Below are 15,722 nucleotides of genomic sequence, written 5' to 3'. Positions count from 1 at the left end.
GCTTAAGCCAAAGACAGAAGCTGCTGTGTGCCATTCTTTCTGATTCCCTTTAGATCTAATCATGTGCTGAGGAGATGCTGCTGATAAGGTCACATTACCTACATGGTGGAGGAGAACCTGAGGAATAGAAAGGTAAGTGATTACAGGAAATTTGCTTACTGAATTGAAGAGCTCGGCAGCTTGTTCAAGTAAACCCATAAGACCATTTTCACTGAAGTATCTTCCACTGCAGATCCCATCCTCATCGGGGGACAGAATGTCATCGGAGACAGCAGATTCTTCCAGCACATTGGGTGATATATTCTGGAGACCAGGACGGGCAAATGAAATAGGCATACTGATGCTTATTATGTACAGTGATACTTAAGTGGCAGAAAAGATGTTGAGTGAATAGACATACCTGAAAACTAACACACCCTATTGGAAGGTACTTGTGATCCTCCAGCATGCTCAGGTACTCTGCTACAAGTGCTGCCGCGTGGACCAAGCACATAGCGGCCTCCGTGTAACACTTGCGTTTCGAGTGCTTTTCAGCCATGTTTTGAAGCCAGGTCAGCCGTAGGTCAGGAGAAGTCTGATATCCTTTTGCTAGTCTGAAATGTGTGATAAAACAAGGGAACATACCAAAATTAAATAGGAATATTAATACCTAATATTTGTTCTTCATTGACTGAACCAAGACTGGCAAACTTGGTCCTTTAGAGATATGAGACTGACAGCCTTAGTGAACTCTTCAATATGCACGTTAAAGGGGAGTCTTATGTATTGATAAAAGGCACCTCAATGCAGATTTTATTAAATACTGAAATTAGGTCACACCGGCAACCCCATTCTAACCTTCTCCTGTCTTTTCAACTGCCGAGCATTCCTGATTTGCTTCATTTTAATAAACCAGTGATTTTGTTTTTGTCTGGGCTGGTTGGAATTTGTTAAGATTTAAATGTAGTTATCAAAACAAAACTCCCTTTTCGATGCCTTGCTAAATTAATTATAAACACTTTCTCATTATTGTTCATGGCAATTGAATATCACCAGAAATCTGAAAATTGTTAGTTCCTTTGCTTCCAAACAAATTTTCAGTAATGTTGACAGATGGCACAGTGAATTTTCTGAGAAAATTAACGTCAGTTTTATAGTCAGACATTCTGTACAGTGATGGTATATGGATGGCACTGACCTTGTAGAAACATTGCCCAGAAAGATCTCAGTAGTTTTAATTTTACCTTTCCCAAATTGATTGCTGTTCAATGTCAGTCCAATGGGACAATGATGTCATCAAGCTTGCTGAGTAGCCAATCAGAGTAAAGATTTCTGACAGGCAGCAGAGAAGCCTCCATTTGTGATGTTTGGAAGGCAGATTTTGCAACCTTGAGTTAGTACAGCTGGTGCAAAGTTAGCTAAGAGCTTGACCAGCTGCAGTTGTCAGGGTCAACTCATTTAAATAGTCAATACAAGCTCTCAGCACAGCTTAGGCCTTGTGCGAAAAGTTTAAAAAGCTGGAGGATATGGAAAACCTGTCTATCAGCTCAAACCTAACTGGCATTTACCTAATTTGCAAGTAAATGGTGGAGTATGTTTAAATATTATTTTTGTCTTTATGATAATAAAGGAGCTGAGGTCCTGTTTAAATGGCTGTTGAAGTGGGTATGAGAAGAGCTAAGGTATGCTACTGCTATGGCAGCTTCCTGAGAGGTACCTCAAGCCTGCCAGAAGCACTGGGTATATTCAATTGTCTGTGTAAGAGGAAATATTCATAGGAGAAAAGTAGAGTTCATATTTGGAGTCATTGACCTTCCACTGGAGGTTAGAACTGTTCTTCATCTTCGAATATTAACTCTTGTTTCTCGCTCCACAACTCGGTTTCTGATCGGCAGCATCTGCAGCATATTGATATTCACTACAGGCCGGGGACATTCAGAAAAATACATAGTGATTTCATGAATGGATGTATTTAAATACCTGTACATCAGGTCCATGAGCATCTCAGGGTCCTTTTGGAACTCTCTCATCTTTACCGTATCAGACAAGATGCTGTTGAGGTTACTCAATAGTTCCTCCACCTGAAAAGCAATAAAATAGACACAGTCATTTTGCTAGTAAGGCTTAAGTTTACTTACATCAACACAAAATGCAAAGTTTGCATGGGCTTATCCAATCATATTCTGCATAATATAGCATCAGAAATGGCTATGATGCTTCACTTCCAGATGAGCTCAATGCCTTTTATGCATCTGGTGACCTTGCGAACATTTTTCAAGAAGGTGAACCCTCGAAGGCGCCAGGCCCCAATGGGGTACTTGGCAGGGCACTGAAAACCTGGTGCCAACCAGCCGACGGGAGCGTTCAAGGACATGTTCAATCTCTCACTGCTGCAGTTGGAGGCTCCTATCTGCTTCAACAGGGTGACGATCATAACCGAAGCCAAGGGCAGGGTGAGCTGCCTCAATGACCATCACCCAGTTGCTCTCACATCTACTGTGATGAAGCGATTCGAGCGGTTGGAATCAACTCCTGCCTAAGCAAGGACCTGGACCTGCTGTAAATTGCCTATCGCCACAATATGTCTACAGCAGATGCAGTCTCACTGGCTCTCCCCTCAGCCTCGAGCCACCTGGACAACAGTAATGCTTATGTCAGTCTGCTGTTTATTGATTACAACTCAGCGTTCAACGCCATCATACCCTCAGTACGAATCAACAAGCTCCAAAACCTGGGCCTCTGTACCTTCCTCTGCAGCTGGATTCGGGTGAACAATGAAGTCTTTGGGGTAACTGCAAGTCTGTGTCTTTGCTATTGTTTAGCTCACACTTGAGTGCTGGTAGCAGGAGCGCTTTGTTTTTGCTGGTGGGGGGGGAGAGGGTTGTTGCTCGCTGCCACTTACGCGCGGGGGGGAGGGGAGCTGAGGACGGAATTTGGGGTTCTAACATTTAACAGTTGTTCATTCTTGGGGCACTCCTCTGTTTTTGTGGCTGGTTGTGAAGAAAAAGCATTTCAGGATGTATATTGTATACATTTCAAAGGTACATTAAATTGTACCTTTGAAACCTTTGGACTACCTCATCAGGAGACCACAGTCAGCATCGGTGTACCTCAACTCTGCATACTTGGCCCGCTGTTCTACTCTCTCTAAACCCACAAACGTGTGGCTAGTACAGCTCAAACACCATCTATAAATTTGCCAATGACACAACTATTGTCAGCAGAATCTCAGATAGTGACAAGGAGGCGCAAGGAGTGAGATAGATTAGCTGGCTGAGTGGTGTCATAGCACATGTCAGTAAGACCAAGGAATTGTTAGTGGACTTTAGAAAGGGTAAGTCGAGGGAACACACACCAGTCCTCATTGAGGGATCAGAAGTGCAAAGGGTGAGCAGTTTCAAGTATATGAAGATCTGTCCTGGGCCCGACGTGTTGATACAATTACAAAGAAGGCACAACAGCAGCTATATTTCATTAGGAGTTTGAGGAGATTCAGTATGTGACCAAAGTGTCATGCAAATTTCTACAGGTGTACTGCAGAGAGCATTCTAACTGGTGGTATCACCGTCTGGTGCTCAGGGGTCACTGCACCGGACTGGAAAAAGCTGCAGAGGGTTGCAAACACAGGCAGCTCCATCATGGGCACTAGCCTCCCCAGCGTTGAGGACATCTTCAAAAGGCGATGCCTCAGAAAGGTATCATCCATCATAAAGGACCCCCATCACCCAGGACATGTAATTTGTAGTTAATTTTTAAAATATGTATTGCACTGCACTACTGCTGCAAAACAACAAATTTCATGACAAATGCCAGTGGTATTAAACCTGAATCTGATTCTGATTTATAGAATATCGTTCTAAAAGAATTTCCTCACCAGTTTTCTACTTACCGCTTTCCACAAGCACATCTTAACCACTGCTTACATGAAAACACCTACACTAAAAGATAGCTGATTATTCCCAGCTCAGTTGAAACCCATATCCATAGCCTGATGATCAGGAGTCAGAATCCTGGCTGGTTTATCCTCTATTACCTGGGATACTGCTGTCAGTCTTGGTTGTAAGCGATCAGACTGGATCATCACTCGGTCTATATGATGCAGGGACTTGCTAGATAAATTTAATAAATATCATTTAAAACTATTGACTGGAACAGCATATCCAATCCTCCACCCTGCCACTAGTGAAACCAAGTTGGAACTTTTCGCTGTAAAATGTGGCACTACTAAAGCTTGAATATGTTCACTTTGTGTTCATTAGCATAAATACAAAAGACTGGGAAAAGTCTCAGTAGGGAGGACACTTCTTGAATGTGTTTTGCAACTAGGAGAGCAACTCCTGTCAAAGTACGGGGCAAGCAGGGACAAGGGAATTAAGATGGATGAGGTGCGTGTGAAGCTTCAATAGCTGAAGGGTTCAGTTAAACTACAGTCTTGGAGAATGGCTGAGATTTATCTCGAGAAAAAGTCAAGTGATGATTTGTTAGAAGGCCAAATATAACATACACTCCGTGGTCACTCTATTAGGTACCACCTATATCAAATAAAGTGGCCTGTAAATGTATGTTCTGGTCTTCTACTTTTTTAGTCCATCCGCTTCAAGGTTCAATATATTGTGCATTCAGCGATGCTCTTCTGCACGCACTGTTATAATGCGTGGTCATTTGAGCCACTGTCACCTTCCTGACAGCTTGAACCAATCAATCTCTCTGACCTCTCTCATTAACAAAACGTCTCTGCTCACAGAACTGCTGCTCACAGGATTTCACACTATTCTCTGTAAACCCTACAGATTTGCATGAAAATCCCAGGAGATCAGCAGTTTCTGAGATACTCAAACAATCCTGTCTGGCACCAACAATCATTCCACAGTCAAAGTCACTTAGATTGCATTTCTTCCCTATCCTAATGTTTGGTCTGAACAACTGAACCTCCTGACCATGTCTGCACGCTTGTATGCATTGAGTTGCTGCCACAAGATTGATTGATTAGGTATTTGCATTAACGAGCAGGTGTACAGATGTAGCTAATTAAGTGGCCGAGTGTATACTCGCTACAACTTCATTGGAGAAACCTCCCAAACGTGGACTCTATAGCTACATATGGGTAGCTTAGTAAATCTGTATAAAGCTACTGTTTGTGTTTTGGGTTAACATTGGGAAACTTTGTCTCACCCTTACCTATATTCCTGCCCTCCTACAAGAGGTTCCAAGCTTTCGAACGTTACACAGTACATAACCTGGTTTGAGAAGGCATCTAGATTTGCAGTCTGACTATTATTCCCTGTTGATAATGGACACTGGATTCGGTGAACTGCTATTTCCACTATAAACTTCATGCAAGCAAGAAATTTCAATGCATCCTGTTGTATGTGATAATAAACAAATCTGAAACCTGAAGTGGCGGACTTAATTATAGATTACATTGTCTTTCTTTTGGGATGAGAAAGATACTACACCTGCTTTGTGGGAACAGCACTACTGGGTGGCATTTCAAATGAAAATTGTTGGATTTGATAAGTCTGAAAGAAATTTGCACATCATGTATCAACAGACCTACAAAGCTACAGAACACACCATAAAAGAGAGAAATTCCATCTCCACGCATATATTCTGGGGATCATTTTACATACAAACAAGACCTCATCAAACTTTTGAATATTATCTCTGAATAGACAAGAGGGAACATGTATGAGGGCTTTTGGTATGGCTAGCTACAGTATTTCAAACCTGCTGGAGGCATATGGAACCAAGCAAAGTTATGTATGTTACAAAAATATACAAAGGCTAATTATCTCAATGTATACTTATACTTGCTGCAAGGGCCCTTACCTGCAATGGAAACATTGTTCGCTGCATTTCCTCATCTTCCTCTGCATACGCCAAAACAGTTCGCAACGATCGCCTCAAGTATTCTTCATTAAAATCAGATGATTTACCAACCAGCGACGCTAAGGACATGGTGACCTGCATTTTAACCCTAGCAAAATTCTGTAAGCATAAAATGCCAAATTTATGTATTAGTAACGCAACTCCATACTCATTTTCAATTATTTTGGTAATAGACAATGAAAATTACTTCATGCACAAGTGCTACATATTATTCAAGATTCCTTGCAAATTAGATTATTGATTGTTTTGTGTATTGATTTGGTAAGCTGTTGGTATTTTGGCATTACAAGGAAACCGTGTGATTGGATCAACTGATATATTAGTGCACTTATAATTTACATATACCTGTTGAGGGTAATGACAATTTTGTAACCAGGAAGTATCACACCTAAATGACATATGCCTCTGTGAAGTTAACAGTGAAGCCAACTCTCCTGTGGCATACCCAGGAGTGACAGCTGTCAGTCTGTAGATGCACATCGCCTGAAATTGCACCTAGCTTAGATGGGAATTCCTTGTAAACGCAAAGTACACTGCAGATGCTGTGGACAAATCAACACTTCGTCAGTCCTGACGAAGGGGTTTGGCCCGAAACGTTGACTGCTCATTTCAACGGATGCTGCCCGACCTGCTGAGTTCATCCAGCTTGTTTGTACGTGGGAATTCCTTGAATGCTTCCAGTGAGACTGATAGATAATTTTATGAGGAAGTAATACATTTTAACAAAGATTATATGTGAATTACATTGTTTATTAACATAAGCAACCAGGTACTCGAGTGGAGTTTTTGAATATACAGCATTTTAATACTTTGGTCATTTTTCTGTGTATTCCACTGTGAAATAGTTGATTATTGATTGTCAAAAGCAAGATATCAAAGTGGTATATTTTAACCAAAAACAATTATTTTCACTTCAATATGAATTACATACAAATCACGTAATGATTTAGAATTAAGGAAATATTCTGCCACGTGGATTAAAGAATTCCAATTCTAAATCTAGATCCCTTATTATTAACCTAAATTGTAGACCCAAATCTTTCCTGAACTGTGCTGAATCTATAGTTCTAAGAACTGAAAGTGTCATGTGTGTGATAAATTGAGACAGACTATCTCTCTCTCTCTCGCTCTCTCTCTCTCTATATATATATATATAATACAGACACACACACATACATATATACAGTATGTATATATATATATATATATATATATATATATATATATATATATATATATATATATATATATCACACTACAAAAAGAGAGCAGAAGTATAGTGAGGTAGCATCTGAGGAAGAAGAAAATGAGATATAATTCTGTATTTACCTGTTACCAATAGCCTTTCATTGCTGCCAGCACTGGAAAATAATGTGGCAGTTTTATTTAATTTGGGGAGATCAATTTTCCTATCATCTCCGAAGGTAACGGCTTATCCTTATAAAGATGGCAGTAGTTGTTTTGTGTCTAATAAAAATGCTGTGGTATTCCACAACAGGATTTGATTTCTTTTTACTTACAATCAGTCTATAGTTGATACTGTATTTCCGGACTAGAAATAAAAAAGCTTACACTGATTACGTTAAAGCTCTGTCTCATAATAAGGTAGAGTGTGGCACAGGCTTGAGTCCGGGTGCTGTCAATACTGCTGCTGCAGTGATGTAAAACTCTTTGACACATGTCGGAACACTGCTCTGCCTCCTCCTCAAACAATAGGTCTGCATACTGGTGAAACAAGGAAACAACTGAATTACCATAGAGTTGAATAGATACACAGCACAGAAACAGGCCATCTGGCTCACCAAGGCCACTCTGATCATTAACCAGCCATGCTTCCCCCCATATTCTTGTCAAGTCCCTCGAGATTCTACTAAGCATCTATGAGGGGTGATTCACAGTGGCCAGTTAATCTACCAATCTATACACCTTTGGGATGAGGGTGCATATAGGAATATCCAGAGGAAAATGTTGAGGTCACATGAAAAATGTGTAAACTCCATATAGACACCACCCAAGTTCAGGATTGAATCTAAGAGTCTAGCATTATGAGGCATTGACTTTAATCACTGTACCACTGTGCCATATATACACGCATCAAATTTCAATTCATATTGAATTTATAGATTGCCTTGAATGCATAAAAAAAGTTAGATCACCTCACACATGTCTGATTGTCAGGTGGGTATGTACTGATTAATCCACCAAAATATTCAAACTCACTGACTTTGCTTGGGACACATTACTAGATTATTTACACAAGCGACCATCATAATCAAAAAATACTTCAGTTCTTGTTCATTTCAATATGACATAAAACAAAGGTCCAAAATCTGCAGACAATTAGCAAGGATTACGACTGCAACCCTTCCCTCTACCCATCCCCCTCACCAAGGATGCATTTCATACTTTGGCCCCTCCGTCAAAGAATTTACTCAGGTCCTCTCTCCCTCTTTAAAATTGTAGAGGCTAGTGTGCCATATCTTATTTGATAAGACAGGTACCTCACCCTTGCCAGATCCCTTAAGGGGAAATGATAATTTCCAATATTGTGATTCTTCACCCTTACTGATGCGGCGTCTTAGTCGATAGCCCTTCTGTCTAGCTGTACAGATGGTGGTTTTAGTCCTTACAAATTTAACTTAGGTTTTCCACATTAGGGTACTTTTCTTATCCAAGTCTCTGTGGAACTCTATGTTTTCTGTGCACGGTGTCTACAGTGTGTGCAATCTAAAACTACAGTTACTTGGCCAGGCTACTCAGCCAGCATCCTTCAAACCCATGACCTTTAACACAGGCAAAAGATTCTTGAGAACACCTCCACCTGCAAGTTCCCCTCTAGGTGTAAATATAATAAAAGAACACAAAGGACTTTAACATAAAAAATGTTTCAAAGTCAGCCTTATATCTACTTACATCCTCAATTCTTGAAGAATGCTGGCAACTTACATTGCGCTTATCTGGGAAAAATCTTCCCATTTCCAAGTTGGAGATGCAGCAAATTAGTCAAAAGGATCTGAACTCCGAAATCAGGGATGATGGCTCAATGTATCACCCCACTGTAAACACTCAAGACTAATCTGTATGAAGCATTCATGTGCTGTGCTCAAGAAGATTAATAAAATTTTTGGTTTACCTTGCTTATGAGAGCTCTCAGTGTGCTGAAGCAATGTATAAGGTAGTAAGAGCTCTGATTACAGCCCAGACTGTGAAGAAGAACCCTGAGCACACTTCCTAAGACATTGTCCTTACAGTCGGACATTGAAATTGCCTACAGAATGGGAAGAAATAAGACTTAGATTACTCAATTCATTGACTATTATTCACAACATATCATAATATGAATACTCCTTCATTTTTTAACTATAAATTAAAAATGTACACTTTCAATATCAAGTTACTGACCCAACAGTAACTTCCTTAGCTGGATCTTTAACAATCCCACCAAGATGTCAATCACAGAACCAGAAGTATACTACATTTTTATTCCCTTCAGGGAAAAGAAAAGCTACAATTATTCATCTGGCATCTTGTGAAGTTTGGAAATATATCTGATCTTTGCTGAACCTACACATGGAGTTTCCGTTAAGAAATCGTAGCCGGCATAGATCAGGTGTAGCAAAAATGTAAGTCATGTAGATTTGAAATATGTTAAGAAATGAAACGGACATGGGTGGAAATGTAATTTCTGTTTCATTTAGGCAGGAGTTGAAGAGAGTAAAGATAAAGTTCAAAGTTGAAAATAAAACTTATTATCAGAGTACATACATGTCACCACATACAACCCTGAGGTACTTTTTCTGCAGGCATACTTAGCAAATCTATAGAACAGTAACTGTAAACATCAGGAAATGTAAACCCAACTGTTAAATGCAGATATAAATAAATAGCAATAAATAACGAGCATGAAATAACAAGATAACAAGTCCTTAAAAGAGTGTAGCTATCCCCTTTTGTTCAAGAGCCTGATGGTTCTTGAATCTGGTAGTGTGAGTCCTGAGGCACCTGTACCTTCTACCCAATGGCAGCAGTGAGAAAAGGACATGGCCTGGGTGGTGAGGATCTTTGATGACGGGTGCTGCGTTTCAAAGCAACGTTTCATGCTTAATGGTTGGGAGGGAAAGGTACTGGGCCAAATCTGCTACCGTTTGTAGGATTTCTGCTCAAAGCCATAATGCAGCCGGTCGGCACATTCTACCACACCCCTTTAGAAGTTTGCCAAGGTTTTTGATGACATGCCAAACCTCTGCAGACTCCTAAGGAAGTAGAGGTATTGCTGTGCTTTCTTCACAATAATATTTATATGATGAGCCTAGGGCAGGCCCTCTGAGACAGTGACACCCAGGAATTTAAAGTTACTGACCCTCTCCAACTCTGCTCCTCTGATGGTTACTCTCTCTGTTTTCCTCTCCTGAAGTCTACAACCAGTTCCTTGGTCTTATTGACATTGTGTCAGAGGTTATTGTTGTTACACAACTCAGCCAAGTTTTCAACCTCTCTCCCGTATGTTGATTCATCACCACCTTTGATACAGCCCACAACAGTGGTGACATCAGCAATGTATATGGTGTTGGAGCTGTACTTAGTCATGCTGTTATTGGTGTAAAGCGAGTCGAGCAGGGGGCTAAGTAACATCACATCCCTGAGATGCTCCTGTGCTGATGGAGATAGTGGAGAGATGATTTTTGCCAATCCAAACTGACTGGGGTTTACAAGTGAGGAAATCCAGGATCCAATTGCACAAGGGGCTATTGAGGCCCAGGTCTTAGAGTTCACTGATTTGTTTTGAGTTGATGATGGTGTTAAATGCTGAGTTGTAATCAATAAAGAGAATCCTGAAGTATGCACCTTTTCTGTCCAGATATTCCAGGGTTGTGTGACGAGCCAACAAGACAGCATCTGCTGTAGACCTGTTGCTTCCGTAGGTGAATTGAAGCAGATCCAAGATATGCTTGAACACCAGCCTCTCAAAACACTTCATCACTGTGTACGTAAGTGCTACTGGGCGATAGTTATTTCGACAGGTTACATGCTCTTCTTGGGCACCGGTATGATTGAAGCCTGCTTGAAGCAGGTGGGTATCACACACTGGCAGAGCGAGAGGTTGAAGATCTCCATGAACACACCAGCCAGTTGGTCAGCACAGGTCTTCAGTCCTCAGCCAGGTACTCCATCCAGACCAGATGCTTTCCTTGGATTCACTCTCTTGAGGGCAGTCCACACATCATCTTCAGATACTGAGACCAAAGGATCTTCGGGAAACATGGCGGTCAAAGTGAACATAGAAGGCACTGAGCTCATCTGGAAGCAAAGCTCTGCTGTCCCCATGTTGTAAGATTTAACTTTGTAGGAGGCTATGGCATTCAAACCCTGCCACAGCTGTCGAGTATCCCTCGTTGATTCTGTCTAGACTCGGAATCTCCACTTCACCTGAAAGATGGTTTTCCAGAAATCATGCCTGCACCTCTTGTAGTTTCTTGATCTGCAGACTTGAATGCCTCTGATCTGGCTCTCAGCAAATTTCAGATTTCATTGTTAATCCAGAGTTTCTGACTGGGGGAAACCCTAAACCACTTCATAGAGTCACACTCACCCACAGCTGTTTTAATAAGGTCTGTAATGACCCTGGTGTAGTCATTCAGGAGTTCTTGAACAAGGCCCAGTCCACTGACTAAAGGTAATCCTGTAACCGTTCCTCTGCCTCCCGCAACCACCACTTGGTTGCCTTGATCTCTGGAGACTTGCTCTTTCGGCTCTGTCTGTATGCAGGTAGTAGGACTACAGCCAAATGATCTGACTTGCCAAAATGAGGTCTCGGGAGGGAAAAACAGGCATTCCTTATTGTAGTGTAGCAGTGGTCTAGTGTGTTGGGACCTTTGGTGCAACAGGTTATGTGTTGGTGATAACTGGGCAGGATTTTCTTCAAACAGGCTTGGTTAAGTTGCCAGCTATAATTTGAAATGAGTTGGGCTGGGCCATTTCTTGCTTACCGAGAGCATCGTGCAGTTTTGCGAGTGCTTGCTTATAATCGGCTCCTGGTGGTATGCAGACTAATGTTTTAGGATGATGACATTTCATCTTGATTGTTAAATATTCCTAGAAATCAACTTAGAGAGATTTCTGCTTTTTATGTTCATTCTTTCATCAGAATCAGAAACAGGTTTATTATGACTAACTTATTGCTTTGTAGGAGCTGTGCAAAGACATGAAAATGAGTATAAATTACAAAATTCATAAACAGTATAGTAAAAGGAGTAACTACGTGTTGTTCGTTGATTTGTGGACTGTTCAGAAATCTTATGGTGAGGGGAAGCTGTTCCTAAATCGCTGAGTGTGGGTTTTCAGGCCTGGTACCTCCTCCTCAATGGTAGTAGTGAAAAGGGGACATACCACAGATGCCGAGGGTACTTAATGATGGATGCTGCCTTCTTCAGGCAACAACTCTTGAAGATGCCCTCAGTGGTGGGGAGGGCTGTGTACACGATGGATCTGGCTGAATCGACAACCCCCTGCAGTCTTTTGCAATCCCGTGCATTGAATCCTCTGTGCCAGGCTGTGTTACAACCAGTCAGAATGTTCTCCACCACAGTATAAAAACTTGCTAGAGTCTTTGGTGGCATTCCAAATTTCTTCAAATTCCTGAAAAATTAGAGCTGTTGATGTGATCTCTGTGACTGTATCAATGTAATGGGCCTAGGATAGATCCTGTGAGATGTTAATACCCAGGAACTTGAATTTGCTGACTCTTTTCTCTGCTGACCTATCAATGAGGACTGGTGTGAGTTCTCCTAGCTTCCCCTCCATGAAGTCCATAATCAATCAATTCCTTGGTCTTGCAGACATTGAATGTGAGGTCATTGTTGCAACACTACTGAACCAGCTGAATTATCTCATCCCGTACGCCTCCTCATCGCCGTTTGACAATCTGCCAACAACAGTGGTATCATTGGTGAATTTATAGATGGCAGTCATGAGTGTAGAGAGAGTAGCGCAATGGGCTAAGCATGCATCCTGAATGTGTGTCTGGCTTGAAGAGGAGACGTTAATACTGATCTTCAAAGAAGCTACACCTAAAATGGGAAGCTCATTTGGAAGGAACTGGTCAATTTACCATCAATTTTACTTTTCAGCCACATTAGGGAAAACGTGACCCTCTTTTATTCACCCTCTCATGCTAATTCATGAAAACAGTGCAGTAACAGTGCATTAAATGAATACGTGAAGTTGGTGATAAATAAAAATAACCAGAGCATTTTCGGAGCAGTATGGTTGCATAAACATTCTTTGTTTTGGAGTTGACAATTCTGCATGCAAACATGCTATTTTGGTAAACTATATTTATCAGCCTCAGCACTACATAATAGCATAGCTTAAATCCTGGTGAAGGGTATCTCCGAACCTTTGCTTGAGACACTCAGACACAACTTAAAGATAACTTCCAGGCTGAAAGAAAATGGCGTGATTCACTCTGTGGATGCAAATGTCATGCACTTATACTAATATTACCTGTATAATTATTTCCAAGGTATCTAAAATAATCAGATTAGCCTCTGTAACAAAATTCCCTGAAATCAGAGCTTCCTGATCCAGGTCTGCCTTGGTTCTGGAATAAAAGCAAATGAACCAGCAATGAAATTAGATTGCATTTTTAAAATTATATTAACTTTATAATATGTTGTTAAAATAAAAAGTAAGAATGAGGCTTTCTGACAGAACAATTGGATATTGAATCAATATAATTATTAATTGTTACTGCAAACAAGTTCCATTGACATGTTGCTTTGGATATACAAAAAAAATTCAAACTTGTGACATTAAACATGCAAGATGGATGAAGGCAACAGAAGACTGATCAGAAGGACTGTTCACGCTTCCATTTATTTTGCAGAAGGGGAGACGGAGGCTTTGGGGAATGAACTACATAGAGGAATGTTCAGGCAGCTCAAAGCTCTTACACAAATGGTAAAGGTGGTGGGATTTGCACAGGGTCAGAAAGTAAAATGGATGGAACGTTTGAGAAAGGGCAGGAAATCATTTTTAAAGACTAAAGAGCAATATCAAGTGAGAGCATGAAAAAAAGTAAAGACTAACATGAGAATTTTAATTTTCTTTAAGTCTAAGTATCCAATTAGATCTGGAAGGAACTGCACTGAAATTTTAACTGGGTTTGTGGGAAGACGGAATATACAGAGAGGAATTCTGGAGCAATTGAAGTTTGTGCCGGTGACTAACAAAGTGATTGTTGAAATAGTGTAACTTAGAGCAACTGGAGTTTAAGTGGCAAGTAGCTGGAGGAGGAATTCAGTAAGCCGCAAAGATGTTCTGAAACTCAGCTCAGGACAGAACAAACCAGAAAATCTGCAGATGCTGAAAATCTGAGCAACACACACAAAATGCTGGAGGAACTCAGCAGGCAGGGCAGAATCTATGGACAAAAGTACAATTGACGTACTGATTGAGTCAAAAAGTACAGTGTCCTGCCGAAGGGTCTCGGCCCAAAACATCGACTGTAATTTTTTCCATAGATGCTGTCTGACCTGCTTAGTTCTTCCAGTATTTTGTGTGTGTTGTCAGGGCAGAACAGTTAGGAGGAATTGCCTTTGGCATGAAAGCTAGCTGGAGGAAGAAGGTGGTGGGATCAGATGGGAGCATGTACAGTTTATGCTGATGGCTGGCAATAACAAAAGTATTAAATAGGGTTGAATTATATTACAGTAAGTAAAAACTTCATCGACATACAGTAAATAAGAAGGGAATATGAAACTAGAAACACACACTCACTATTTTATATAAAACAAAAATAACGTTAAGCTCATTTCAATTGCCTGCAATTCCTGTTCCCTATAGAAACTCCAGTACAATCTGTGTATCTGGATAATCACCTATTTAGCAAGCATCTTTCATTTCTTGTATTCCATTCTGAGCCCTGCACTTTGGAAAGGATCTCTAGGCCTTGAAAAGGTTGCAGAGTATACTTTTTGAGAACGAATGAGGAGCAGAGGCATCAATTATGTGGATATACTGGTGAAGTTGCAATTGCTCTCTTTTGCTGAGAAAAAAATGAAGAGGAGTGATGTTTGAAGCCATTAATTATTTGTTGGTAGTTGGGACTAACTGTTTCCAGTGACAAGATGGCACAAATTTAAAGTCATTGGCACAGGATCTAGATATGAGACAATGAAACTTTATTTTCTACCCAGTGACTTGTTATCTGGAATGTGATGATAGGATGTTGAAAATAGATTCAATTATAAAACTTTAACAGGCAGTTGAAAAAAAAATTGAAGAAAAGGGTTGTGAAGAAAGAGAAGGACCACAGGTCTGATTGTGTCAAATGTCCTTCTGCCCAGTGTTTCTGTACTGAAAAATAATAAGGCCTACATACTTTTCTTGCTTCTCATTGCCCTGTCGCCATTGTGTTTGATCTTTCCTCCATCGCAGGTTTTCATTTATGCCAAAGTTTCTTTCATTTCCTAAAACAGAAATATAATTAACAAATAAGCAAGCATTTGCAAACATTTCTTTGATAACTTTATGGATATCTATGTGATGTCTAATTCTCTATAAAAGTAAACTCGAATTGGATTTTTGCTTAAAGTCACAAATAGTTGAACAACTGACAGATTCTTGACTGCTCAGGGCATGAAGGCAGGAAATTGGGGCTGAGCGGAAAAATGGATCAGCCATGATGAAATGGTGGAGCAGAATGGCATAATTCTGCTCCTGTAACTTATGATTTTATGGTCTAATAGAAGATGAAAATTCTGTAGTCTTGTACTGTTCTTGTATTGCTCAACTCCGTACAGAAAGACTGCATCAGGAAAAATGGGATACGATATTATGGATCTGTGGTCCTT

At 40.5% G+C, this 15,722-nt stretch overlaps 1 protein-coding gene across 6 annotated transcripts in view; it reads right to left on the bottom strand.

The window, feature by feature from the left end:
* The window catches only part of dock8 (dedicator of cytokinesis 8), a 261,176-nt gene that overhangs the window by 31,707 nt on the left and 213,747 nt on the right, over positions 1-15,722 (bottom strand). For all 6 annotated transcript variants that reach the window (XM_073072099.1, XM_073072104.1, XM_073072113.1 and 3 more), the window contains 8 exons: positions 15,251-15,338; positions 13,372-13,468; positions 9,002-9,136; positions 7,441-7,593; positions 5,809-5,967; positions 1,960-2,060; positions 401-593; positions 160-303 (listed from right to left, as the gene is read on the bottom strand). In XM_073072099.1, coding sequence (XP_072928200.1) covers positions 160-303; positions 401-593; positions 1,960-2,060; positions 5,809-5,967; positions 7,441-7,593; positions 9,002-9,136; positions 13,372-13,468; positions 15,251-15,338 — 1,070 coding nt within the window. The remainder of the gene's footprint in view (positions 1-159; positions 304-400; positions 594-1,959; positions 2,061-5,808; positions 5,968-7,440; positions 7,594-9,001; positions 9,137-13,371; positions 13,469-15,250; positions 15,339-15,722) is intronic.

The sequence above is a fragment of the Hemitrygon akajei genome, chromosome 2, assembly GCF_048418815.1.
Source record: "Hemitrygon akajei chromosome 2, sHemAka1.3, whole genome shotgun sequence".
Taxonomy (NCBI): Eukaryota; Metazoa; Chordata; class Chondrichthyes; order Myliobatiformes; family Dasyatidae; genus Hemitrygon; species Hemitrygon akajei.
Note: the sequence above shows the minus strand (reverse complement) of the source record. Positions and strands in the feature narration are given on the sequence as shown.